This window comes from Neovison vison, chromosome 7 (assembly GCF_020171115.1).
Source record: "Neovison vison isolate M4711 chromosome 7, ASM_NN_V1, whole genome shotgun sequence".
Classification (NCBI taxonomy): Eukaryota; Metazoa; Chordata; class Mammalia; order Carnivora; family Mustelidae; genus Neogale; species Neogale vison.
In genome coordinates, this window is record NC_058097.1 from 44878206 (window position 1) to 44905485 (window position 27280).

The 27280-nt window shown below is 50.0% G+C and overlaps 1 protein-coding gene across 6 annotated transcripts in view; it reads left to right on the forward strand.

The window, feature by feature from the left end:
• The window catches only part of ACTN4 (actinin alpha 4), a 68802-nt gene that overhangs the window by 1532 nt on the left and 39990 nt on the right, over positions 1-27280 (forward strand). The window contains exon 1 of one of the 6 annotated variants that reach the window (XM_044256559.1): positions 21431-21631. The exons of the other annotated variants lie outside the window; for them this stretch is intronic. Coding sequence (XP_044112494.1) covers positions 21536-21631 — 96 coding nt within the window. The 5' untranslated portion in view covers positions 21431-21535. Of the gene's footprint in view, positions 1-21430; positions 21632-27280 lie in introns of those variants that run through there. 6 annotated transcript variants of the gene reach the window in all.

Consider the following 27280-nt stretch of genomic DNA (forward strand, 5'->3'; position numbering starts at 1 on the left):
CAGGGTAGTTGGTGAAGGAAGCTCTCAGTTGATAGAAGAGAAGGTTTGGGTGCGTGCAGGAAGAGCTAAAGAAAGTGTGTTGAGTGGGTGTGGGTGTGTTGGAGAGGTGATTTAAAGTGTGTGTGAAGAGAGTGGCAGGTACTTGAAGTTAGAGGCTTTTCATATGTTCCGAAATCCTGAATTTTCTTCCAGATTTGTTACTCATAAGCTTTGTGGTCCTGGGCAAGACCCTTGCTTTCTTAGTACAGTTCTGTCATCTGTGAAGTGAGGAAGGAGGGAAGGAAGCCCTCCTGTGATGCTATAGAAATGGATGCATCCGGTGTGGGGATTTTGGGAGGTGGGGGATTTGGTGGAGCTTTTTCCGGACCATGGGGCAGACTCAAGGGATTGGAGTGATGAGCTGGGGAGGACAGCTGAAAGTGTGACTGGAAGCCTCTTGAGGGTGTGAATTGGTGCCGGGGGTGGGGCAGTGCCGGCCAGCCAGGGGTGGAGGGGAAGGGTGAAAGGAGCAGCTGTTCCTGGGGTGGGGCCTGGCATAACCTTGGGTAAATTCCCAACCTCTGCTTGAATTTCCTCATCAGTTGGGGGGTGGCGGGTTGGTGATGGTGTTCTTCTCCATTGCTCCAGTTATCTCCCGGGTGGCCAGGTTGAGATAATCTGTTGTAGAAATGCGTTTTAAGGGTAGAGGGAGATCTAGCCTGCTGTCCCGTCATTAATTTATTGCCCCAGGCAGTGCTGGGTTGGAAAAGGTTAAGAGTTGCCAAGAGACTTGGAAAGTTGGGAGGGGAACCAGGGGGCCTCAGGGTTGTTGTTGAGTATTTCTGGGATCTGCCTTCTCCAGCTCCAGGTGCTTAGGAAAATGAGCCCCTGACTCTTTTCTCCCAGGTGTGAGAGTGGGGGAACCTTCCCTGTCCCTCCCTTCCTGTCTTCTACCTCTCCCCACATGCCTCCCTTTGCTAGCTCATTTCCACTCCCTTCTGGGAGTAGGGTGTGTGCTCCTTCATGGTTATAGTCTCCCTTGCACGCAGGGTGAGGCTGGGGCTCCATTCAGGCCCTGGGCAGGAACCCAGACTCACCGGAACCCCAAGGTCCTGCTGCTCTGTGTTATTTTCCCTCTTCCCTTCCTCAAGGACCAGGCAAGGTTGAGGGAAAGGGTGGCTCACAGTGTCCTCTAATACAAACTGCTTTCAATTCTCAATAAGGGTTAGATTCTAGTATGTCCTGCTTTAGATCCTACTGCAGCAAATATTTACACATAGCTGTTCTTTGGGGAAAAATATTGCTTCACTGCTGTGCACTTTCCTATTATGGAATAGAGATCCTTTATGAAATGGGGGAAGGAGTGATGGAAAGGAATATGTACACAAATCTGTATTGCTCTTTCCCTTTGAAGAGGAACCCCCTACCTGCTCCCCCCAACAGTCTGGGTGAGTTTTTCTACGTTATAGTGTCACTTTAGTGACTGACAAGTTGTCCCTCTTGCCTCTCCAAGAGTGAGCCACGGGCACAGGGAGAATGACACTCAAGTACTCACATACTCAAAAAATCTGTGTCCAAGTTAGCTGTAGTCCCCTAAAGTGTGTGGAATTAAATTCTTCTTGGAGTTAGTTAAAGGCTGGTTCAAGTCAGGGTGTGTGTGGCTTCTGGTGGTTCTCACTTCTACCTGAAGCCGTTGGCTCTGACTTCTAGGGTCCCCTGTAACCAAGGTACGACCTGATAAGTAGGTTGTGCAATAGGTCTGACACAGCAGGCCCTAAGTTTTCTCCTGGGGCATGGGGGGAAAGACTGGTCTGTTTTGAGCCAGTTCTCCAGCAGTTACAGTTCTCAGCCACAGTTCCTTCTCCCAGTTTCTGAAAGGGTCCTGGGCAGCCTGGCTGCTGCCCCCTGCTCCCCTGGATAGGAGAGATCTCATAGGCTCCTCCGGATAATCTCTGGCATAACAAGAAGAAATTCCTCCCTCGCTAAGCTGGCATGTTCATTGAAACATCCCTGCTTACAGGGATTCAGTGTTTAGACCCCTGACCTTTGGCTCGGGCTGTATTAAGGGTGAGTTAATTATTTGAAAGTTCTGATGTTCTGATGGTGTTTTGTTTTTCTCCAAGCAGGTTTTTTTTTTTTTTCTTTTCTTTTCTCTTTTAAAGGCTGACAACAGAGGCCTCAAAGTAGCCATCTGTTATTTTGTTCCATTACTCTAATTGCTTCCCTCTTAGGATCAGGCTAGGACTGACAGGTCCGTAGCAGCTTTCAAAATTAAATAACATACCTATCCAAAAAAAATGAATAATAGTAATAAAGATTTTAAAACCCCCATCAAACTTAATTATCATCTAGAAATAAGACTGTAAAGATGGGAGGGGGCAACTGTTCTCTGCCCTCTTGCGAGAGGAGTAAGAGAAGCTACTCGGCTACTAAGCCCTCCATTCCTTCCCCAGTCCCTGAAAACGGGTCTTAGAACATGGCTTTTCTGATGACTGCCGAAGAGGTGAGGTCTGGGAGGAAGTGCGCCCCTTGTAGCCACTCACACTCTTCAATTGAGAGTTGGTATTGTGACGTGGGAGCGGTGCCTGCTAATCCTAGGCGGGCCAGGGCGGCAACCCCGGATTGCCCTCTGCCTTTTGAAATACCCTCCCTGGTTCCGGCTTCCAAGACCAATGAGGAGGCTTGCTAGGCTACCTTGGCAGCAGGGAGCTGACTCACTCTCAGGTTGCAAGGGGTGCTAAATGGTTTTCTTTAAGGGCAGCGGGTTGCCTGGCCTCCAGTGGGCGTCCTTGTGGGGGAAGCCTGGTAAACATGTTGGAGGAACACCAGCCAGGGAGTGAAGGGCAGTGTTTTGAGTGTCTGGGCTGTCCCTGTGCTATTGAACTCCTGAGCTGCGGTCAGGAGGTCAGTTAAGATGTCGGATGGCACTCGCAAAAAGTCTTCTTAAGCAGATTTCCGGAGAGCAGGGACAAGGCTGGATTCTCGTGTTAAGCCTCTGGGTTGGGGAGACTTCTGTCCTTGAAATGGAGACTCCAGTCATGGCGGACTTTGGCCAGACAGCCCAGTTTTTCAGTTACCTGTGTGACTAGTCCAGGTTACCTGGCACTGCTGTCTCGAAGAGGAAAGAAAAGAGAATCGAACCAAAAAAGAATGGATTTAAGAAGGCTCAAAGAATTTCTGAGACTGTTGAGGGGGGACACTTTCAGCTTTTGCTGTATTGATTTCCAGTGTGCTGGGGATGCTACAAGCCTTTGACCAGATCTTAGGGTTCTTAAAACAAGGATTCCTTTGCCTGCTTCTGTTTTTTGGAGAGGGGGGAAGGGGAGAGAAGGGCAAAAATAATTAGCAAACAGCTGTTTGCCTTTAGATCCCTTGCTTGGTCAGGTTTTTCTGAATAGCCAAAATATCGACATGTTTATCTCTTTCCTGGCATTGAATATATTCTAGACCAGTGTGTCCCCCAGGTTTATCCCCGTTTCCTTCACTGAGTCATGTGCCTGGTTTCATCAGTCACGTTCAAGTCCCTTCCCTCAGGTTCCCGCCCACTGCCTTTATTTATGTATTATTTATTTTAAAGAATAACAAAACACTCCTGTTACCTTGCTCAAGTTCCTCTTCCCCCCTTTTTCCTTTTACGTGGAAATAGGAGTCAGGTGATACCAAGTGGTATTCAGTGGCCACAGTCACTGAAATACAGACCTACCCAAAGGGGAAAGGAAAAGGTGGGCCAGACGGAAGTTTTTGCTTGAACGATGCAAATTCTCTCATCCATGGAGGTTTGAAAGACGTTTTTAAATCAGGAGTGGGGGGCACCTGGGTGGCTTAGTGGTTAAAACCTCTGCCTTCAGCTCAGGTCATGATCTCAAGGTCCTGGGATCGAGCCCGCCATCTTCAGGCTCTTTGCTCAGCAGAATCTGCTCCCCGCCCCCCTCCCGCCTGCCTCTCTGCCTACTTGTGATCTTTGTCTGTCAAATAAATAAATCTTTAAAAAAAAAAAAAAGATAAATCAGGAGTGGTTTGAGAGCTAGAGAGCAGACTCCTTTCGGATGCGTTTAAAGTCGAAAACATCAAAGCACAGTTATAAGGAAACTTAGTTTTACAGTGTTGGCAGCACAGGCGCCAGGATTTGTTATAAAGTGTCTGAAAGTGGGACAGTAACACTTGCTTTACACCAAGAAGGTTTTATGAGTTACATTTTAGTCCCTATCCCAGACTCCATACTGGGGGAGAAATTAACCCCCTGGCTGGGAGGAGAGCTATCTTGCTCTCTTCCCTGAGAAAGGGAAACCTCTGCCCGAATTGAACTGGCAAGGGTGTCCTTATGTCCGTGCTGGGGACGTTTTCAAGTAGCAGTCTCCCTGGGATTATAAAAATCTCTGAGACATTCATCTTACTCTTGTGCCTTTTTTGGTTGTGTTGTTCTTTCGTGTCCCTTCCCCCTCCCCCTTCCTTTGTAAACAATCGATGCATTAACTTGGAATGTCCAGGGAGAGTCTTGAAAAGCTGGTTGGTGTAACTTGGTTGCCTTCTCCTGAGTCCCGAGCAGCAGCTACTCTGGGAGAAGCCAGTGGTCTCTTCTTAGGCGTAATTTATTGAGGAGTTATTGGAAGGCCAGTGGAATGAGTTTATTGGGAATTTGCTGTTTGCCACCTATTTCTGTGCTGGCTCTTGCCTTTCTGGGATGAGTCCCATCCCCCTCACCCCCCCAGGGTGGGGGGGCATCCTGCCATTTCCAGAAGAATCGGTGGTTCTCCAGCCAGAGCAGCAGCCACCAATCCCCCCATCCTTGCTCCTACACTTATCTCCCTACTAAACTTCAGTCATTTGTGACTTTTCCATACCCACCTTTACTTTTATATGCTTAAAACTTTTCTTTGGGGCACCTGAATGGCTCAGTGGGTTAAAACCTCTGCCTTCAGCTCAGGTCATGATCCCAGGGTCCTGGGATGGAGACGTGGAGCCTCACATCGGGCTCTCTGCTCAGCATGGAGCCTGCTTCCTCCTCTCTCTGCCTGCCTCTTTGCCTACTTGTGATCTCTGTCAAATAAATAAAACCTTTAAAAAAAAAAAAAAACTAAGTCAGTTTGCCTTTCTTCAGTTTTAAAAGGAAAAGTTATATAAGTATGATAAATGAAAAACTCAGCCTCCCTGGCCTTAAATAGAAGGAAATTGGGGGAAATAAACATGCTGAAAACAAAACAGTGTTTTAAATTCTAGCTAGGTGTGATTCCTGCTGAAGGCTCTGGGCCTGAGGCCTGCTCTCTTTGTGAAAAAGAGAGGTCGGCAGGTGTTGGTGAGGAGCTAAGGACCCATTGTACTGAGCAGAGATTTCTCTGTGAAGTAATCAGAAGGTTTACAAGAGAATCAGGAATAACCTCATGGTGATTCAAGGTTTAATGTAGGATGTGGATAACCCTTAAAATCTCCCATGTGTCGGGAGGCCTGCGTGGCGCAGTGGGTTAAGCCTCTGCCTTTGGCTCAGGTCATGATCCCAGGGTACTGGGATGGAGCCCAGCATCGATCGGGCTCCCAGCTCAGCAAGGAGTCTGCTTCTCCCTCTGCCTGTCCCTCCCACTGCTTGTGCTCACGTAGGTGTGCGTGCACTCTCTCTCTCTCTGACAAATAAAATCTTTAAAAAAAAAAAAATCTCACTTGACCCTGGAAACATTACACGAGTGTCAGGACAGCGTGACTTACCCAGGAACACACCGCCCATCCTGCTTGCCCCACATCCCACACTTCACTCAAGATTGAATGACACTGGATTTATCCTTGCTTTCAGATGTTAGGGGTTTTTGTTTGCTTGTTTTTTAAGAACCCAGGGCTACATTGTAAATACAAGAATTGTGGGTCTGTCACTTGCCCCTCACATAGCCACTGGAAGTGTCGTGGCCTCCACCCCCACCCCCCACCCCTGTGAATACACTGTTATGTTTTGGGTATTTGAATCCTAGATTCTGAGAGGAAAGCAGTGCCCTCCTGACAACTTAAGAAAGGCTTATTTAAATGTTTTTCTTCCAAATATCAGAGCAGAACAGATTCTTTGTTTTCCAGTGGAACTATCAACCCAGGGCAGGAGGAGTTGAAAGTGGCAGTTACTACCCATGGAACACAATGAAGTCATCTTGGGAAATATCGTTGATGGTGTTGAAATGATTGAATGGGATGCTGGAACACCAGCCATACAATAGCATTTGTGTCTTCAGCTTCGGGCAGGAATAAAGAAGACATTGTGGTTTGTTTTATGTTTTTTAAAGTTTCCCCCCCAAAGGTGTGGGTCTGAGTGATGTCTGTCACTGGCTTTCTAGTGGGTTTTTCTTTTATCTTCTCCCCCTCCGTGATGGCTGTTGAGAGTGGGTGGAAGCCACATTCTAGGTGGATGAGAGGCAGTGCGGAAGGCAGGCAGTGGGCCCTGCTCCTCGTTCTCCACCTGTGAGGAGAATGATTTGTTTGTTTGTTTGTTTGTTTGTTTTTTAATCTCCAAAAAGCCTAAGATGAAGAGTTTTCACGTTGCACCTCCTGAGCAGAAATGACTCTGATTTAAGAACGTCTTAATGAGCAGCCATCCAGGATGGAGGGACAACAGGAAGTGATCTGGATGCATTTCTTTTCTTTTTTTGATACATATGTCATTTCAATGGCTGGGAAGGCCAAGTTGCGATTAGAAGAGACGTCACGGGAGGAAACTTGAAGGTGATTCAGCAGCCAGCCATACTGGGAGGTTGCATGAGGGGCTGTCACTCTGGGAAGGTTGGTGGGTTTGAAATGACAGGCCCCCTTCGACCAGGCGCCAAGGGCAGTGCTGGAAGCTTCCTTCCGTCAGGGTCATTTCCCCAGTCTGTGCCTGTGTAATAGCACATGAATGCTCTATGATCTGGGTGTGAGTAAAAGGTATTTAGTTGATATCACCATGGAAACAGAGTCGCTTACTAATTGTTTTGGGGAGCGCCTCCACACCAGAGGCAGCACTGATGGTGGAATGTTGGGCTCATGGGCAGAAATATGCTGCCAGCTGGTGTCCCCGGAAAGTGTCCATAGGCATGGTGGCCATGTTGGGTTGGGGGACGGGGAGCCTGTTTCCCGGGGCAAGAGTTGGAATACTGTTTTATCGATCAATGAGGGGTGTGTTTGAGCAGGAGAAAGGGAGAAGGAAAAGCTAGACTGCAGGAAAGCTGCTGCTGGCTTTGTGGACTGGATGTGTGCTTTTTCTCTAGGCATTTAGAGTTGGAATCTCAGCTATGTGACTTCTTAATAGCAGGGCAAGATGTGCCTGCATCTTTTGCCTGCTTTCACAAACATTGACAAATTAAAAAGGACTCCAGAGTTTCCAGCAAATCCCAAGTGCAGTTCATTCCATGATGACATTAAAAAAGAAAAAAATCCACATCCTTCCTACCCCAACTCTGACAGTAAATAAACTTTTTTCTCCCTGTTACTTCCTCCATCTTTCCTTTAAGGAATTGAATATCTTTATATTAAACTCTTGAGTCTGATGAAAATATTGAATGCTTTCACAAAGTGCTTTTTGAGCTGTTTTTGGTATGGATTGTGTTTGGAAGTGTCAGGTTTTTGTTTGGGTTTTTTTGTTGTTGGTTTGTTTTTGTTTTTTGTTTTTAATTTTATAGGTTTGCATGATATTCCAGTTCTGGCTTATGATATAAACTCAGTTTTAAAATTCAAAATGTCTGGAAGCAGCTGGTTTTCCAGGCTGGTTCAAGAGCAGTGTGATGAATCAACCCTTCTTATAGGCGGTCTGCTAACCAGTCCTGGAAGGTATCCAGACGGTAAATATCACTAGGATTGGGGGGCCATTTGAGCCAAGTTTGGAAGGATTTGACTTTGTAAAACAGAAAGGTCTGTATCAAGATGTCTTTTCAGACATGTCAGGCCTGTAGTCAGTCCAGTGCTGGGTCTGCTGATAGAGTGAGAGGAAATACCTAGAGGGGTTTGGGGAGGGCCTTCTTGACCATGTTGAGAAACTAATTGTCCCTTTCCTTGTGTAACTTTCTTTAACTCAGTGACACGGAGACAGTCCACAGAAAAGAATTCCATCCATTGAGAGCTGTGATCCATTTTAGGGATGGTCAGTTAAGGGACCCTATGCCCAAAGCTGTGTAACGTTCAGGTGTGGCACTTCACTCTTTATTCCTGCCCAGACCTAGAGATTCAGGCAGAACAAGCTTTGACCATAAAAACAGAAGATTCGAAGTGCATGGAGTTTTCTTTGAAGCTACCTTAGACTTGGAAAAGTTCTGGGCCTCTTTAATAAACAACCACAAAGCAACGCTTGCCAAATACAGCCTGCTCTAGGGCCACAGGGTTAGCTAGGAGACAGCTTTCTTGCCTAAAAATAAGTGCATGTTCCTATCAAACATTCCAAGCATTGTTTAAACATGAGACTTCTGAGTAGCTGTTCAGACTTTGTGGGTTCAGGGATGTCCGCATGTGGGTAGTTTGGGGAGCTGGCTCCCCATTTTGGGATTGGCTGTTAGCCACCAAGAAGATCAGGTGACCAAATGCAAACCATCTTCCATCTCATTTCTGTATGTTCTTGGTCTGTTTGTAGGCTGGTGGGGGAGACAGAGCAAGCATGTAAATAAAACCAGGTAGTTTCAGAAAAGATGGTGCGGTGCAGATTAAATCATAGTAATTCCTCACGTGTTACCCTATGCTCAGCGCTGTTCTGAGCATTCTGCCTTGACTGACTCATGTCATCCTGTGAGGTAGGGGTTTTTACCCTTATGGGACGGGTGCAGAAATGAACCCATGGAAGTTTAAGTCACTTGCCGAAGCAAGTGCTGGGAGTTGAACCTTGAAGGTCTCGCTTTGGAGCCTGTGCTCTTGCATCTCCATATACTGTGGTCTGGTGACTGGGAATGGCGTGAAGGGAGTAGGGTGCAGTGCAGGTACTTGTGATCAAAAGGAAAATCTTGGAAGACAGGACATTTGAGTTAGTCCCTAAGGGATGAGAAAGGGGAGCCAAGCGAGCACTGTGGGGAGGCTGTTCCAAGCAGGATAGAAGAAAGTGTGGAGGCCACGAGGAGCAAAGAGAAGGCCAGAGTGGCCAGAGCAGGGCATGTGGAAAAGATGGACCCAGCCAGATCTCTTAGAGCTTTTCTGTGGGAAATGGTGATGAGGCCCAGAGTCTGCAAGCTCAGTGCCTCTGAGACTCCATTAGGCCAGGAACCTTATGCTCCCAGGACTCTGGCCCTGTAACCCTTGGCTCTCAGGGCCTTTGGACCGGCCTAACCAGACCTGACTTCTAAAGTGGGAACCCTGGGACGGTGGAGCATTAAACCAAACCAAAGCTTCAATTATCCCTGTGCTCATTGCTGCAGAAGACACCTGTGTTTGATTAAAGCCTTGGTAACTTTTGAATCTGGAGTTTTACAGCACTGCGGGCTTGTAGGGCTTTGTAGTGTCTCTCTTCGAGAACTTCACTCTTACCCTATGAATAAATTCCAGTCCCCTTCTGTCCCATCTAAAGGCTGCTTGATTTATAAAGCATCTTTGGTAAAATGTTGTGGTTCCCACTTTGAAGTGGGAAGACTGTTTTGTTTTGTGTTTTGTTTTTTGTGTTTTAGCTGGCTCTTCTCCTTGGACCACCCTTTCTCTGTAAATCCCCCTTCTATGTACTCAGTGTTTCCCCCTGGTTTCTTTTGGTTGGGTGGAGTGGTAGCTGGTGTGGGTCTGGTTCAGACAGACACACATGCAGGCCGATGGAGGCCTTCAGCTTTCCTAACCCCTCTCCCCCCACCGGAAGCCAATCCAATAACCACGTGGCTTACACTTGGCCCTTGGCTCCCCATTTGAAGGCACACCTTGTCAGACTAGTTATGTGGCTTTTACTCAGAGAGGGAGGATCAGCCACATGCTCTGGGCTGTCAGTAGACACTCCTGACTCTGCACACACCACCCAGCAAGACGCGCTAAGTTCCCAGATCCTAAAGTGTCCACTGTGAACATGGGCTGGGGTTCTCTCTGCCCTGCCCTTCTTGGGATTGGGCTGCAAAAGTCATCCCCATGGACAGGATCTCAAGGAGCAAATGAGTGTGAAGGCATCCTGTGTTGGCATGGGTGGCCCGGCTGCTTCGGCTGGAAAGAAGATGGCGAGGTTTCCATTCTCCTGGCAGCATACCCACATGAACTTGTTAAATCTTTTAAGTAGCTGTATAGGATGGGAGATAAGTGTGCTTGTTTATTGTTATCCCCTGGAATACAAAAATAAAACCTCCCCTTTATAAAACCTGTGCAGAGTGGGAAGAAGGTGTATGGCAAATGGAAAACGTGGCTGATGATACCAAGTCCTACCCCACGTTTGGGATACAGCTGTAAGTTTCCACGGTGGGTGGCTTATTATGCATTTATGCTGAGCTGAAGCCGCTCCAGGCTGTTCCTGCAGATAGAAAAGGCTTTCTTCGGGGGCGGGGCAGGGCGGGGTGGTGGGGAAATGGTATCTCTTTCCATCACACTGTAAAGACTTGGAAGGTCTTTTGAAAGCCTTCAGCAATTGTCACTTGGGTAGCAGAATTGGGGGCCACTGATCAAAGGTGGGTCTGCATTTTACAGCCACCTGGCATGTTGTGTAACATGAGTTGGGGCATCTTGGGCCCTGGAGTCCAGCACTCAGGTAGAAACATGACCGCCAGGGCCAGACGACAGCCCTTGCTGGGCCCCTCTGCAGAGTAGAGCTCTGCGCTGAGCCTTTGGGGGTATGAGAGAAACCGGAGACCCAGCCCATGCTCTCCAGGAGCTCACGGGGTAGTCGGGGAGAGAGCAGAGCCACATGAGACTTCAGGAGGACACTAAGCGGCACACCGAAAAGCCCACAGCACTCTAGCCGTGCCCTGGGCAAGGAAAGGGGTGCATAAGGGCAGGTGGGGTCAGTCATGGAAACTTTCATAAAGGAGGTGAGTGTGCAGGAGGGGTGGGCCTTTGCCCCAGCCACCTGCAGGTTTCTGGGAGAGGCATTAAGGGGTCTCTGGTGTGTGATTGGAACAGTACACTTAGATGTCTCTTCTGAGCTGTCCTGCCGGTTCCTTCCCATCATGATTGTTGTCTTCCACGGAATTTCACCTTTGAATCACCATGTTCGGTATATCTTAGCTTAACCATGGAACCTCAGACCCCCAGGGTCGGAAGGCATAGCCATTCAGGGGGCCTGTCGCTGACCCTGCTGGTGTGTACCGACTAGACCCCCCTCCCCGTGACTAATCCGTGAGAGGGCGTTTGCTTTCAATTTGCTGATGGCCCCTTCAGAATAAGCACAGGCGTCAGAAAAAGGAACAGAGAGACGGTCTAAAAGTCTCTCCAGGCCTTGTGCCTTTTGTCCCCTCTGGGTGTGTGATGCTGCCTGGTCCAGATGACCAGTCCAGGCTGGGAGAGGCACTTGTGTATTGAGATCATACAAACCAAACGGGGTTGATTCTGGCCAGCTTGCCTGACTCAGTGGGGCACCGTTAACATGCTTTCCCCGGAATGAGGGTAGCCTGCAAGTGTTCTGCCTTGAAAGTTTATTCCTGCTTGCCAAGCTCAGCTTACAGGTGCTGTTCTTTTTCTTAAATAAATGCCTTAGAGCTGGCTTGTGGCACTTAGAGTTCCATCCCTGGAAATACTCCAGTATGTTTAAAAAAAAAAAAAAGAAAGAAAAGAAAAACTGACAACAGTTCATTCAAGTGCCTGTGGCCAAATGTGTGACTCAGATAGTGCAATGCCCTTGATACTGTTTTCCAAAATGGACATACTTGAATTGCCCTCTGGCTTCACCGTGAGATAAGGTTCAGGTACCTGGCCCATGCTTCTTTCCTTACGTGGTTTCAGGTTGGGTTTTCCTCCCTTCAGACGCTGCTCAAGAGCTGGGATGTCGCTCAGCTCATGCAAGTAAAGTAGTGGCTGAAACTCATTCACTTGGTTGACACTGCCCGGGATCAGCAGGTTTGCCACAGAAGGACTGGTGGGGATGGTGAAGGTGGCAGAGGTCACCTGGAACCAGCCAGTGTTTAGCACTGCTTGTCCCGTGAGAGAGGGAGTTGCAGAATAGCAACAGTAGCACAGCCTGTTTGTTTCCTCCCCAAGTTGTTAATGGCTTCAAGGCAGGGTCTGCCTGACCATCATTAAGCGGTCACCCCCCCCCCCTTCTGAAAGGCTGTGAAGTTAGGGAAGTGGGCTTCCTTTGAGGAGAGAACCTAGGGCTCATGAGTTTTAGCTGGAGAATGCTTTGCTCTACCCACCTCCTGGGAGAGCTTTCTGGGGGAGATAATGCAGAATATCCAGGGTCACAAAGTTTCTTGTGCAAACCCAGGCTCTGGGAAGAGCTGCCTGCTCGGCTAGTGGGTTAACCGATAGCAGCCAGCCTACCTGATGGCTTAGAGGAGGTGGCTCAGGTGTCACTCATCTCTCGGCCCCAGCAGCTGCAGCCCCGGTGAGGGTGGTGAGGAGCTGTGGCTCCTGTGGGAGGGTGTTTCCTGCACCTCCGTCTCCAAGCTTGGCTCTGGCAACAGAACTGGGAGGCAGTGGCAGGTGTGTGGTGGGAAGAGGGTCAGAGCACAGCCTTTAGAGGGAGATGGACCTCGGTTCTGCACCCATTCTGTCCGCCTCCTGGACGTGTGGCCCTGGGCAAGTGATAAGGGTCAAGCCTCAGTGTCCTGCTTTGGAAAGGGTCCTTGTCCTACTTCACAGGCTGATCTCCAACATTCAGTGAGATATCCTGCAAGTAAAGCCCCTTGCACGCTGTGCTCAGTAGATGGAACTTCTCAGAATGATGTCAGCGGCTCACTAGCCTGCAGTGGGCTCTGCTGTGCCATCATCTCTTTAAGGGAGTTGAAGGGCTCTGCTGAATTGTGCAGCTCCCTGGGAAGCTGGAACATGGGCCCATTAACATCCTCCCCTTGGGAGCTCTGAACTCTCAGACCTAGCCAGCACCTTCAGAGACGAAAGTCCCTATCAAGTGGCAGCTCACACTTGAGCTGCAGGTGACAGGACCTCTCCCCAGCCTCTGAGTCCATCTGGGCCTCCTTAGGAGGTAGCTGCTACTTTCTGAGTTGGAGTCCTGAGCAGTTTTGTGTCTGGATGATCCACAGGCAGTGCTGGTGAGGCTTTTTCATGAGTAACACAGCTTGGAATTAAGTTTGGGATCAGCCCAGGGGCTCATTCCCTGGGTCCCTTTCTTTCCCTGTCCCCTTCCCCTCAAAGCAAAAAAAAAAGTTATCCACTCAAGTTAGAAACAGCCCACAGCCTCAGGTCACACTGCTTTCTCTCAGCTGGTAATGATGTAGAAAGAGGAAGAGCATCTCACTGATAACTCCAAAAATAACTCTGCAGAAATGCTGTCAAACAGGGTGTAGAGGTGTGCAGGAGCCCGGTGCCCAGTGGCTGACCTGGGACGGGACCTTCCAGACGGCTTAGCGGATCCATGCCCCTTCCAGGGCTCCTTCCGCAGTGCTTCTCACGCCTGTGGCTCCATCCTCCTTACTGCCTTCCTCCTGACCCCCCCCCCTTCCCGAGGTCACTTCCTGATGCCATTCCTCAACTTAGCCCCTATCCCCCCCAAAAGCAATCAAATCCATAACCTAATAAGGCAAAAGAATGAGGAGAATGTCCTCCTCCCAGCCTCTCCCCTAACAGGGTGCAGGCCCACAGCAAATTTGGAAATTGGAAAATGTTACAATGGAGGGACAACAGACACAACGTACGGGTGGGGGTACAGGCGGGACCCTGCTGGAGGGCCACCCGGTTTGTGCGCTTCCCAAATCTGGCCTTGCACACCCCTCTCCCACAGTAAAGGGCATGGAAAGTAACAGCCTGAGTCTGCTGCATTTCCTGAAAGTATTCTCAGGCCCGGAGAACCTGATGCATGGACATGATGAATCCTCGCGGGGGGTGGGGGCACCCCTCATCACAGCCGGGACACTGCGAATCTAAACACTTTCTCCCTCTGAGATGAGCAGTTTTCTTCCCCTTGACTCTGCCAGGGTTGAATTAGCCCGGGCGTTAATTAAAACTTGTCGACACTTAGAGTGGGGCCCCCCAGAAACCTGTCACCCCTCCTACATCATTATCCCCTGCAAATCAGCCCTCTCTGACGCAGTTTCCATTCTCCACTCAGGAGGAGGAACAACCCCCTCTCCGCCTGGGAACCCTGGGGGATGGGGCACGACCAGGCCAGACCCGCTTTGTTTTGGAAGGTCAAGCTCAGTAATTAACCTGACCGCCACTGGGAGGGGATGAAGGAGAAGAAACCCACGTTAGAGATGTGCCAGGTCTTTCAAATTGCTAATTATCAGCAGGCATGAGGTCATCCGTAAATATATCTAATTCTTGAGCTGTAATTAAGGTGCTCATTAGAAGTGCAGGGAAGTTTTGTTTTTTTAAAAGGAAAAAACACAAAAAGCCTTTGTTCCGACTTGACAGGATGGTTCAAAACAGGCGGAGGACTCAAGGCACAGCATTAGTTTCCTGCCCTAAGAACCTTTACAGGAAATCCACTGCAAACAATATTGGTGACCCTGCCAAAGAGGCAGACCTGGGGTGATGTCATTGTTCAGAGCTGTCACCTCGAGCCTGGCTTTGGGGGAGGAGGGTTGGTGGGATTAAAAAAGGAGCTCCCGCGGGACGCCTGGGTGGCTCAGTTGGTTGGGCAGCTGCCTTCGGCTCGGGTCATGACCCCAGGGTCCTGGGATCGAGTCCCACATCGGGCTCCTTGCTCGGCAGGGAGCCTGCTTCTCCCTCTGACTCTGCCTGCCTCTCTGTCTGCCTGTGCTCACTCGCTCTCTCCCTCTGTCTCTGACAAATAAATAAAATCTTTTTTTTAAAAAAAAAAAAGGAGCTCCCGTGCACGTGTGTGTATGTATGTATGTATAGCTGTGTGTGTGTGTGTGTATAGCTGTCTCCAGAAGAGGCAGGTCACTTGAAAAGCAGGGCGGGAGGGAAATCACAAGTGGGGGGTCTTTGAAATATTCTTAGCTGGATTCAACTTTTCCAGGTTTAAAAAATCCTCTCTTGCTATTTTTGCTCCTCAGAATGCTGCTGCCTTTTTCGGAGGCTGCCTTTCTGAGCCATTCCGCATTCAGTGCTTTTCTTTTTCGTGGGATTTGTGGCCCACAAGGCAGGGTGCTAAGTTCAGCACTAGGTAAACGCGGCTGCGGCTTCTTTTCTAAGAACGAGAGGTTCTGTCGCAAAGCGTGGAAACTGAGACACAGGACTAGTTTCCTGTATGTTTCTTCCACAAAAACCATTTTGGAAAACTACCCAATGCCAGTGAGTTGGCACCTCTGCGTTGTTAATCTTCCCATGTGCCTCCAGGAACCGTCTGGAGCATCTCTGAAAAAAGGACAAGCTTCGCATCTTGTCATTTTTCTTCTAGCTGGAAGTCTAACAGAGAGGCATAAACACAGTCTTAAAATGAAAGCAACAAAAATAAACTCAAACCAGCCCTGCATGAAGACATTAATGCAAAATATGCAAGCTGGCTTGCTATTTATATGGCAGAAAGCAGTCCTAAGAAGATCCAGGCCTGGTTAAGGGGAGCTACGTCTTTTGAGGTGCCTGTTCAACAGAATTCCAGATAAACCCCGGGTGATTTACTGGGAGGACGTTATAATGCAATGTCTCCTTTCATGTTTGCACAGTCCGGTCTCTTGATGATACTTCTGAAATGCTAATGCAGGATCAGGATACAGTTTGAAGTGCCCCCTGCCCCTTCTTCTCCTTAAAAAATACCCTAACAGCTTTAGAAGGAAGTTTGAGGATTAAATGGGAGAGCCCTGTAAGTTTCCTGTGGTTCACATCCTGTGATCTATCGTATTCGGGTTTTGTCCCCCCTCTCCGCTGAGCTGCTGTTTACCCAGCACTGTGGATACCGCAAGAGAGAAAAACAGCCTCACTCCTGCCCTCATAGCCCTTACGTTCTGGAGGGGAAGGTGGTCAGTGGAGTTAATGACGGAAGTGAACTGGATGTTACGGTGACGCGTACATGTGAATGTGGCCTTTGGTTCACTGCTCTCTCTTGTAAATTGACCTCTGGGCGAATCCTGGGCATTTGGTTCCTGCTGTATGGGTTCATGAGTTCCCCAAGGCTGAGGGGTCACTGTGGGATCCAGCTTTTCCTGGGACTGTCGTGGCTGGAGACATGCCACTGGGGAGGGAATGACGTGGGCAACAAGGCTGCCTCTCCTGGTCACAGAAGCCAGAGCCTGCAGGTGTCTCCCTCCCACCACAACCCCCTGTAGCATCTAGACTGTGTTTGTGTGTGGGAAAAGCCACAGTGGCTCTTCAGTCTGTTCTTGAGTGGATGGGTAGAGAAAGTCTAGAATCCATAAGCCTGCTGTTTTTACTTAGAAAGAGTGTGTGTGTATGTGTGTGTGTGTGTGTGTTTGATTGAGTCAGTCAGCTGGGGAGGGGCTAGTGGAGAGTGTTTGGGGGTGGTGGCAAAAACCACAGCCAGTGCCTTGGAAGATGGTTGCCCTTGGGTTTGTTCGAGCTGCTGCTTGATTCTGGAGCTGCCTTGGGCATCTGGGGCCATCCATATTTTTGTGGTAACTGCCAGGAAGCTGAGCCCTGTGTGGCCTTAGGAAGTTGGTGAGGTTAGCTGGGCTTTCTGGTGGGCTGGTAACAGACCTGGGCTGACACCCTCCAGTTATAGTCCTGGAGTTTTGTTCTTTGGGAACACTTTGGAAATCATCCCTTGGAATGCTAGCTCACTTGCTAATTAGGTGGAAGCAAGAGTTGAGGGAAGGAGGGAGAGGCAGTTGCAACCCAGCCAAAAATCTCAAGGTTCGATCTTCAATGTATGGAAACTTTAGTGCTCTTCTGATTTTTAGTGAAATAGCTGTTCACTCTTAGCACCGGTTGGGAAGTGCTGGCAGCACAAGGGGGGCTCATTCCTCCTGGGCCCCACAGAGCCAGTGTATCTGTATCCTGTTTCTAAAATTTTCCTGACCGTACCTGTGCCCCGTCCCAGCCTCCCAGCCTCGCCATTTGGCTGGAATGCCTGGAAAGAATGGCTCCGAGGTTCCTGCCACCAAGGGAATCCAATGTTTCCACTCCCACCCGGGATTTCTGGTTGTCTCTGGGTCTGTGGGAAGAGGCCAAAGGCAGCTGGAAGCAGAGTGGGGGGTGGCTTTGCCCTAGCATGTAGCTTGTCACTCTGGGTGGGTGGTCCTGTCATTTGGGCCATTGTGAGGGGAATGGATGTGATTGCTTCTGGTTTTCCTCTGCAGCTGAGGGCCTGTGGTCCTGGCTTATCCTAGGGCAGGTGACAAAAGCCAGTGACGTAGTCTGGGTAGGGGTGAGGCAGCCACTACTTAGCTTCATCTGGTTGTGGCCAGGTGGGAATGAGGGTCTGGGACTTTGTTACCCACGAATTTGGAATGGAGTTTTATGAGACAATTAATTCAACTTAAAACAACCTGCAAGCCATACAAAATGGGGCCCTTTTGGACCCAAGAGCCAGGCATTTGTGACCTCTGACCTTGGGCATTTGCATCCTCTTGATCCTCTCTGCCTCTCCCTCAAAAGTTCCTTCTTTCCTCTTGACTGGATTTCTACTGCTTAATCCTCTTACTGGGAAGGAGAAAATCCATTTTCTTTTGCTCCTTGTTGACAGCTCTGATAAAAGGTGGTTGGAATGAATGGCAGTGAAAGAGGGTTGCCTTATCTGAGGTTTTCCACCTTTGGGACCCTTCCCTGCGCTCCCCTCCATTACCGTAGATAATTAATAGTTGGCTCCTCAAAGTGCCTCTCACCGTGGCCATGTTTTTAGGATCTAGCTCCGTGTTTCTGTGAACAAAAATAGCAGAAAGGTTCTTTTTTTGGTTGTTTTTGTTTCGGAAGGCCCCAAACCACACTTACACAAAGGCAGCCCTTCTGCGCACACAGTAACCTGGTGACCAGTGCCAGGGCTCAGCATTGCCTGCCAGACCCAGATTTGCACCCAAGTGGGAAATGTACAGAAATACTCATTTAGGAGTGATTGCTTCCATTGGACTTCTTGAAGATTTTGGCCATCCGGATTTTGAAAAAGACCAATTCTGAGGTCTTTGTAGACCCAAAAGCCACAGCACTGCACTCATTACAGATGAGGGCTGATGGATGCAGAAAAATGGGCTGTACTTGGTGTGCAACAGATTTGTTGACTTGAAAAAATTTTTGACATTTACCCCTGAAAAATTCGTATGATTTTTTTCCTAAGCTCTGAGGCCCCTGTTAATTGTATGAATGGTCCCACAGAAACAGATCCTTATTGAACTTTGCATTTGGACTCGTCTGTCTGGGAAAAGCCAGGAAACTCTCCATGAAGCCGTTGCCCTCGACTTTAACTTTTTTAGGCTCTGTTGCCTCCACACTGGCTTGAGTATTTCCTGGCTCAATTGTTTTCTCAAGCTGGCCTTGAGTCCTTAGATGTTATTTGTGTGCCTGGAAATAGCTGGAGGAAAAATGGTTGTAATGCTTTGCATTGCTCACTGCCTCTCCGTGGATGGAAACTCACTCTGAGGGGAAGCGCTTTCCACGCAGAAAAACAGCTGGGTGGAGGGGACTCCATCACCCTGGCCAGCCTGGCATAGCCTTCCAGCAGGGCGCTTACACTGCGCCGCAGTGGAGAAGACGAGAACATTCCAGCTCTCCACAGATTGTCAAGCCAAGGTTCATCAGGATAGAGACTAAAGCAGCAGGAGTTTCCCTAGGTGGGCCCGGCTGCCAGCCCTCTGGACTGTGCAAGGGTGTCTGTTTTAGTGGGTTTGGGATGAATGGAGGAGGAGGGAAAAGAATTACAGAGAAGAGAGAGGCAGAGCAACTCACTGATGAAGAAGGGAAGGTGAAGCCTTCTCACCAGTTTTAGATAACGGATCCCAGCATGGTTGATGGAGGAGATGGGGTGGCTCCACCTGTTCACCGTTCATGGAGCATTTGTCCAGTATGGGCCATCAACAGGGTGCTGGGTAGAATGAACTATTCCTTCCTGTCCTCGTGGAGCTTACAGCCCAGTGCCGGGGGGATAGCTTCAACAGCAGAAGTCCCAGATACTTAGAGTCTTCCAAAATGTGATCACTCTTACGAAGAAAAAGAGCAGAGGCCTTTTGAGTAAGAGCCATTAGGGGATGTGGGGACAGGGAAGGGAGACCTGGAGGGTGAGCAGGAGCCAGCACTGCCCTCATAGGGCTCCTGGCCCGGTGCAGCACTGTGGAAGCATGTCCTTTTTTGATGCTGGGATGGATCCATTGGCGGCTCCTAAGGCTCATGGCACTTTGCTTCCATCTGTTCCTTAGCATAGTGTCACATCAGCCTTGTGCGTTCGTTGTTTGTGTGGGGTTTTGTTCTTTTTTTTTTTTTTTTTTTTTGGATTTTATTTTTAAGTAATCTCTGTACCCAACATGGGGCTCGAGTTCACAACCCTGAGATCAGGAGTTACGTGTTCTTCCCATTGAGCCAGCCAGAGTTCCTTTGTGTTTTGTTCAGATTTTAGTTATGTACTTGAGAGAAAGTGTGTGTGCACATGAGCATTCACACACGCATGCACAAGTGGGGGTGGGGTGGGAGAAGAGGCTAAAGCGGGGAGAGAGGGACAGGCAGACTCTCCGCTGACTGTGGAGCCCAGTGATCCATGCTCAAGGGGCTTGATCTCACCACCCCGAGATCGTGACCTGTGCCGAAACCAAGAGTCAGGTGCTCAATGGACTGAGCCACCCAGGAACCCCTTGTTTGTGTTTTTTAGTTGTTGTGTAGTTGACACATAATATTCCGTTAGTTTCAGATGTCCGGCACTGGTGATGGACAAGTCTGTATGTTGTCCTGTGCTCACCCCAAGTGTAGTTCCCTTCTGTCCCCATACAACACTTACAGTACCGTTTGTTCTGTTCCCTGTGCTGTACCTTTTCTCCGCATGACTTACTCATTCTGGAACTGGAAGCCTGTATGTCCCACTCCCTTCATCCATTTTGCCCATCCTCCTACCCCCTCCCCTCTGGCAACCATCAGTTCTCTGTATCTGTGGGTCTGTTTTCTGCTGTTTATTCATTTGTTTTGTCTTTTAGATTTCATTATAAATAGGCCTTTGTCTTTTTCAGTCTGAGTTACTTCACTTAGCGTTAGCCCTTCTTGGTCCTTCCATGTTACCACAAATGATAAGATCTTATTCTTTTTTATGGCTGAGTAGTCTGTTTTGTGTGTGTGTGTGTGTGTGTGTGTGTGTGTGTAAATACACTGTATCTTCTTTATTTGTTCATCTATGGATGAATACTTGGGTTGTTTCCATATCTTGGCAATTATGGGTAATGCTGTAATAAACATAGGGCTTGAGCCTTGTATTTTTTTTGTTTTCTTTGAAGATTTTATTTATTTATTTGACAGACAGAGATCACAACTAGGCAGAGAGGCAGGCAGGCAGAGAGAAAGGAAGGGAAGTAGGCTCCCTGCCAAACAGAGAGCCCAGTTGTGAGGCTTGATCCCAGGACCCTGGGATCATGACCTGAGCCGAAGGCAGAGGCTTTAACCCACTGAGCCACCCAGGCGCCCCTGAGCCTTGTATTTTTATTCCCACCTTACAGATGAGGAAACTGAAACTCACAGATTTATATGACTTACCCAAGGACACTCCGCCATAAACAACAGAACCAAGAATCAAACTGTACTTTTTTTTGTTTAAAGATTTTATTTGGCAGTGGGAGAGAGAGAGAGCGCATGCATACAAGTGGTAGGTTGTGGGCAGGCAGAGGGAGAGGGACAAGCAGGCTCCCGGCTGAGCAGAGAGCGCCATGTGGGGCTGGATCTCAGGACCCTGAGCAACTTATGACTATGACATGAGACTTAGGCAAATGCTTAACCGCCTGAGCCACCCAGGTGCCCCCAAACCATAGTCTTCTCTTTCTGATTATTTCTCCCATGTCAGGGCTGAGCAATTAGTTCTCTCTTCTGTGACTTCATAGGACTGGTCCTAAGACTTAAGGACTCAGGGTGATCCTTCATGGACTTCAGGCATTTGATGGCATCAGAACCCATACGATTTGGGTCCTGGGGCATGGGGTATGGAGAGAGGACAGAGTTGGTGATGCCCCTGCTTCAGTAGCCTAGAGTTCTGCCAGTGTGTGGGCATGTCCCCTTCACCTCCAGGTCTGAGATTGGAAACAAGCATTTGACTGAGCAGCATGTCTGGGGAAACCTGTGGAAAACAGTGTGGTGGTGTTGGAGACTTGACTTAGCTCTCCGGCCAAACCAGGTGATGGCAGTGGGAGTTATTTTCTGTGTTGCTGGTGGGAGGTGCCCAGCTACATTCCTTTGCAGACAAGCACAAACTAGATGTTTTTGAAATTGAAGGTCTAAAAGCAGCCAAAGAATTAATCCTGGTCTGAAAAGCACACGGGGAGGCTATATAGCCAACCCGGCTTGGGTGTTGCCTTCTCAACTTTGTTGTTGTTTAATAAGCCTAGAAATAAGGCTCAAGAGAAAGGATCTTTGTGAATGCTGTAGGCCATGTTGCTTATGGCTGACAGTGGCTGATGGTGAGGCCTCCCGCCACCTTGGGCTCAAGTCCATCTCGCAGTCGTGTGCACCATGGGCTTTCCTGATGAAAGGTCAGCTGGATGGGCCCTACTCTTCCGTCACGCAGCCGAGAGGCCTTGTAGCAGAGCGAGAGCAGGGTCTGGACACGTGGGCTCCTGAGGTACACGCTGGGGCCACGGAGAGGCTGAAGCGGGACGTGTGTTCTCGAGTCATCTCTTGCTTTGGAGGCTGCAGGCTTGAACATAGGCCATGAAGCTGGGGGGGCTCTCCTGCTGATCCTCACCCTATACTTACTGCCCAAGGCACTCTGGGGAGGGAAGCGGTGGCTTCCTCGTCTGCAGAATGGGGCCAATACTGTGTCTGCCTCTGGGTTGTCAGGGTCCAGTGACGTGATGTGTGGGGCTTGTGTGGCGTGTTGTAGAGGTTGGTACGTGGCGGCTGTTTTAATTACTACTCTGTCAGGGTGGGGGTTGGGATGGGGTCTTCTTAGGTCTCGTTCTGTGGGTGTGGAGTCCCAGTAAGGGCAGTCGGTGGCGGGGGTGAGGTCGGGCACTGTTCTTCAACTAGGAAACCACAGGCGAGAGCACTGTCTTGGATCCGTCTGAAGCCAGCTGCTCTTTGAAGATTGACCTTGAGTTCTAGCAAGTTCAGCAGCTAGATATGTCAGCAGTAAGCATTGAAGGGGTCTTGGAAGTGAGATTCCTCGAAAGAGGCAGCAATCTATTACTCACCCTGATTATCTCAGACCCAGGGTGATGGATGGAGCCTCTCTGGTTCAGAGACAGACTCAGTATTGCTGGTGGGGAGAGAGCCGAGCAGGAGAGAGTGAGCACTTTGTACAGTCGGGTCCTGCGAGGGGGCTGCATACTTTGCTGAGGGAGGCCGTTGGGCCCCCCAGAGCCTGTGAGGAAGCTAGATGGGTCATTCTGTGTCCTGCAGGACACGGCATGGGGCCTTCCCTTTGGGAAGCCTCCCCCCACCCCCAGCATTGGTGGCCGGATGTGGAAGGTAAACAGGCAGCCCTTCTGCTCTTTACTATGGACAGGCCCGGAAAGGCCTGAGCTGTAGCTTTTCATCTCCGGAAGCCCCAAGGTCTGCCTGGCTCTCCTGAAGCATCCTCATTGTCCCCTTGCAGGAGCATAACCAGGTGCCCCTGCTCCTGCGGCACCCATGTGGCCCGGTACCCAAGCCGAAGTTGGAGCAACAACCCCAGGGTTGGGGGGATCAGCCACTCTGTGTTCCGAGTTTGCGCCCCTGGGACCTTCTCTCCATTCGGGACACAAAACCTGAGACTGTTTTTCCTTCTAAATGCAACTTTGTTCTGCAGGAGAGGAGAGAAGTGAGAAAGAGATTGTTCGTTTGACGATAGTGAGGTGTGCTCTGATATGCCTCTGATATGCCTCTCCCATCCACTCTCTGCTTGGGAGCCAGGGAATATCCTGCTTGAAATCTTGATCAGTATCCCTTGCCATTGGGATCAAAGCTGGAAGTCCCCTGGGCTGTGCTGGATCTCCCCTCCCCTTCCGGTCCTTTCACCATGCTCCAGGCACACCAGCTGCTTCTCTGCTCCATGCCCGTTCCCACTCGAGGATTCCTCTTTGCCCCTCCAAATCCCCAGCAACCCCAGCTCCTGCTCATTCTTAAGTTTGTACTCCTATTTGTAGGGAAGTCGTGCCCAACTTACGCAGCCTGAAGTTCAGTCCCTCTCTTAGGGACATGTCTGTCACCTCTTCTTCTTTTAACTGGAACCATCCTTTGCTCTCTCTTCTGCTCGCAATGGCACTATGAAGGCCGGAGGGTAGACACTGCTGTGTCCTTAGCATGGGGGAGAGTGTCTGGAGATACAGGTGCTCAGTAAATGAACATTTATTGAATTAAGGTGGAAGTAGCCAGCCAGTCAGGCAGGTAAAATGGACGTGCCACCTCTCTATCCATCACTCATTTGAGTGTTCCCAAGGGACAGTGGCTCTGCTTGGTATCAGGGGTAGAGACTGAGTGCCCGCAGCCCTCCTCTGAGAAGGAGAGCACTGTCATTCCCAAGGCCATCTCTGCAGGTCGGCTTGAATCTCATCTAGAAGCTGGCCCTCTGCTAGGCTGTGTGCTCTGGAAGGTCATAAGAAGTTCTTCCCTGGGTCGCTACCAGCCCCAGGACGGTAGCCAGCTGTCCCCACAGAACTGTGCATCAGTGCCTGTAGTGATGGGGCACAAATAGGGTGCTTTTCGAGTGGAGAAAGGAGGGAGATCATCGTTAGGACAGAATCCTCTTCTGTGCAAATATTTAGCAAGCTAGATGTCCACACGTTGTGTGCCGGGCACGGGTCTAGGCGGCAGGGACACAATGGTGACCATGACAAGAGGAAGGCCCCTGCCCTTGAAATGATAAAGGTGGCTAAATGCAGGGAGACCTGTCTTTTTTATTCTTTCTTTTTTTAAACTCTTTCTTTTTATATAGAAATTGCTACCTATAAGTCTAATTAGCTCATGTGGTAGGTAGGTGTTTTGTTTTTAGGGATAGTTGAAAATATCAAAACTTAGACCCGTGGTTTAACAGGCCAGCCACCTTCCTGAAACCCCGCTCAGTATTGTACTGTGGTCTGGGGCAGACCACTTGTCTCCACAGCCCGAGCCACGCCTGGAGCAGTGCAGGACTGGGAGAGGAAGTGCCACCCGGGCTATCTTCGGTGACCATTGTTATTTATGGGGCATTGGCAGAGAAGCCCGAACCACGGAAAATCTAGAGAAAGATAGGCTACATGGTGTGGATGAGGAGAATTCGATAGCTGCTCTTCGCTCTCCCGGCCCTGGGACCCAGAACCACAGGCTGCCCTGTGTCTGCTGTCAGGCCTGGCCTTGGGCTTTGTCTGCCCCATCCCTCCACACCTCCCTCACTGTCCACGACAGCAATGCTGGGGGGATCAGCCACTCTGTGTTCCGAGTTTGCGCCCCTGGGACCTTCTCTCCATTCGGGACACAAAACCTGAGACTGTTTTTCCTTCTAAATGCAACTTTGTTCTGCAGGAGAGGAGAGAAGTGAGAAAGAGATTGTTCGTTTGACGATAGTGAGGTGTGCTCTGATATGCCTCTGACAAGGGCCCATTTGCCAGCGGCCTTTGCTGGGTAATGAGAGGAGGGGAACCCAGGGAACTTGGTGGGAAACCAAAGCTAGAGCAATGGACTCTGTGTGTCCCTCTCGCAGGAAGATGGAATGGTGCCGGGTGGCTCGCATGCCGGGTCCTATCCTGGGAAAAAGAAACAGGCTTGGATATTGGCCTTGGTGATTTTAAAAATGTGTAAGCTTTGCTCGCTGAGTCTGTGTCCTCAGTTACCGTGTACTTCTGGGCCCCCACAAAGCCCCGAGTCTGTTCTCTCAACGATCTCTAGAGACGGGCTCCTCTCCACCCCCAGGGCAGCACCGCCCGGGCAGGACGAATTTGGCACCTCCCATGTGCCAGGCACTGTGTTAAGGGCTGGGGATTGGGGTACTGGTGCCTGCCCTCCTTTCTCAACGCCTTTGTGGTGCACGATCCTTCAGAGCACACACACACAGAGGAACGTTTGCAAGCAGAGACAGAATCTGAGCATACCCATCACCCGGCAGGAGCAAATATCACTTTGCCAAACTTGTTCGCAGTGTCATCCAACACCCCACCTGCCTTTAGAGTATTTTAAAGGCAACCACAGGCATCACCTGTAAATGTGTTTGTATGTTTAGCTGATACAGATCTATTTTTTTTAAAGATTTTATTTATTTATTTGACAGACAGAGATCACAAGTAGGCAGAGAGAGAGGAGGAAGCAGGCTCCCTGCCGAGCAGAGAGCCTGATGCGGGGCTCGATCCCAGGACCCTGGGATCATGACCTGAGCTGAAGGCAGAGGCTTTAACCCACTGAGCCACCCAGGTGCCCCAGATCTATGTTTTCTATATAACCACGCCGTGTTACACTTCTGACCTGTCCGAAGAAGAGCCTGTCTTCCCCTTCTTTCTGCTTCTCTGACTTTTCCCTGTCCTTCCTGTTTCTGGCTCCATTCCCTCTGCCGGCCTCTGAAGTGTGGGCATTTCCCAGTGTCCTTTCCCCTGGAGGATTTTATCCACCCTGCTCCCTGGCCTCTGGTCTCACCTCTCCATGCACGACTCCTGAGTCTCCAGCCCCACCTCACTTGTCACTCTCCTGTGGGATTGTTTGCTCGCCTGTCACTGTCCCCTGTTAGACTCTTCCGTGGAGGAACCTGGCCTTAACCTCTCCCCAAATGCCAGGCCCCAGCACCATGCCCAGCCACAGGAGAAGCTGGGGAGATGTTTGAGTGACCGACCGAGGGAACAGGTGACCCTTTCGCCAAGTTGTAGACTCAGGTTCTGCATTGGCAGCCTGTTGCGAGGCACATGCATCGCATTCGGCATATCCCAGACCGCGCTGAGTCCTTGCTGCCCAGCCTGGACGTTGCCCTGCCCGTGGGTCATCCGGTTCAGAAGTCTGGGAGTCCTCTTTTGACTTTGAACCATGTAGCGGCAGCCCAGTTGTACCGATTTCTTTCTCTCGCATATCTCTCCGAACCCTCCCCTTCCTTCTTCCGTTCACTGCTCCTGCTGTCCTAGCTCAGGGCCACACACAGGGTGCTTTCAGGCACAGATTCTCATCAGTCTGGGTGCGGCCGCAGTGCCGCCATGCGCTGTGTGACTTCGGGGAAATGGCATAACCACTCTGTGAGGATAGTGCGTGCATCCTGGGGCTGTGGTGAGACCTCAGCAAATTCATGCTCCTGTGCCCTTTGGACCATGTCTGGCACCCAGGAAGTGCTCTGACGTCAGCCTCCCTCATTGTCCCTGGGGTTTGGCTTCACCCCATTCCCCTGCCTCCTCTCGTTAGCCCCCTGAGCGTTATCTTTCTGAGACTCACATGTAATCAGGTCACAGAGAAACCTGCCTCTCACAGCCCAAAGAACAACTCAGAGTTCTTCAGCCTCCCTCTACTTTTGGACCCCACCTCCTGCTGCTTCTTGGGGGTTCCCAGATGTCTGCATGTTGGTGTTTTTTGCCCTTGATGTTCCCACTACGTGGAGTGACCTTCTTCCCAGGTCATCACCTATCAGAATCGTGCTCCTCTTTCACAGCCTAGATCAGGTGTCACCTGACCTCTGCTGTCCTCGAATCACACTGCCTGCCCTGCGGTGTCCCTCTCTGACCAGACCATGCCCTCCTTCTGGCTAGCACTGGCAGCTTCTGCAGCTCTCCCTAGATCCTTGCTTGTGATTCTCTTTGTCTTAACTCTCAGCTCCCACCCCACAACTGCAGGAGGTGGGGAAGCTACCTGAAGGCCACTTTCACCTTAGTAGATGCTTAGTGACATGAACTGAGCATTTTCCTTTCTCTCTGTCTGTAGTTCTTCCTCTTCTGTTTTCTTGTCCGAGGGGACAGGATGCTGTGGGAGTTGGAACTCATGGCAATGGTTCACTTCCACCAAGGAAAACGGCCACCTACTTTCTCTGCTGGATTCAGGCTGCCTTTCTCTCGTTCTCCCTGTCAAGTTCTATCTTTGGGCACCAGGCCAGACACCAGGGGAACTCTGGGATACAGGCCTTCTTATCTTCCCTTTGTTTGTGGCTCCACCTTACAGAAGGGAGCAGGCCTCCACCGTCTCAGACTGGAATGGCAGCACATGTGCTGTCTGCCTTCCTCCAGCCGCCCGCCACCCACGGAGCCAGAGGATCAAAGGCTTTAGCAGGGGAAGGGAGGGGAGGGGATTCACGTCAGTGGTACCAGAAACTCCCCTTTCCCCTTCCAGAGCTTGGCGGACAGAGCCCGGTCTTCCC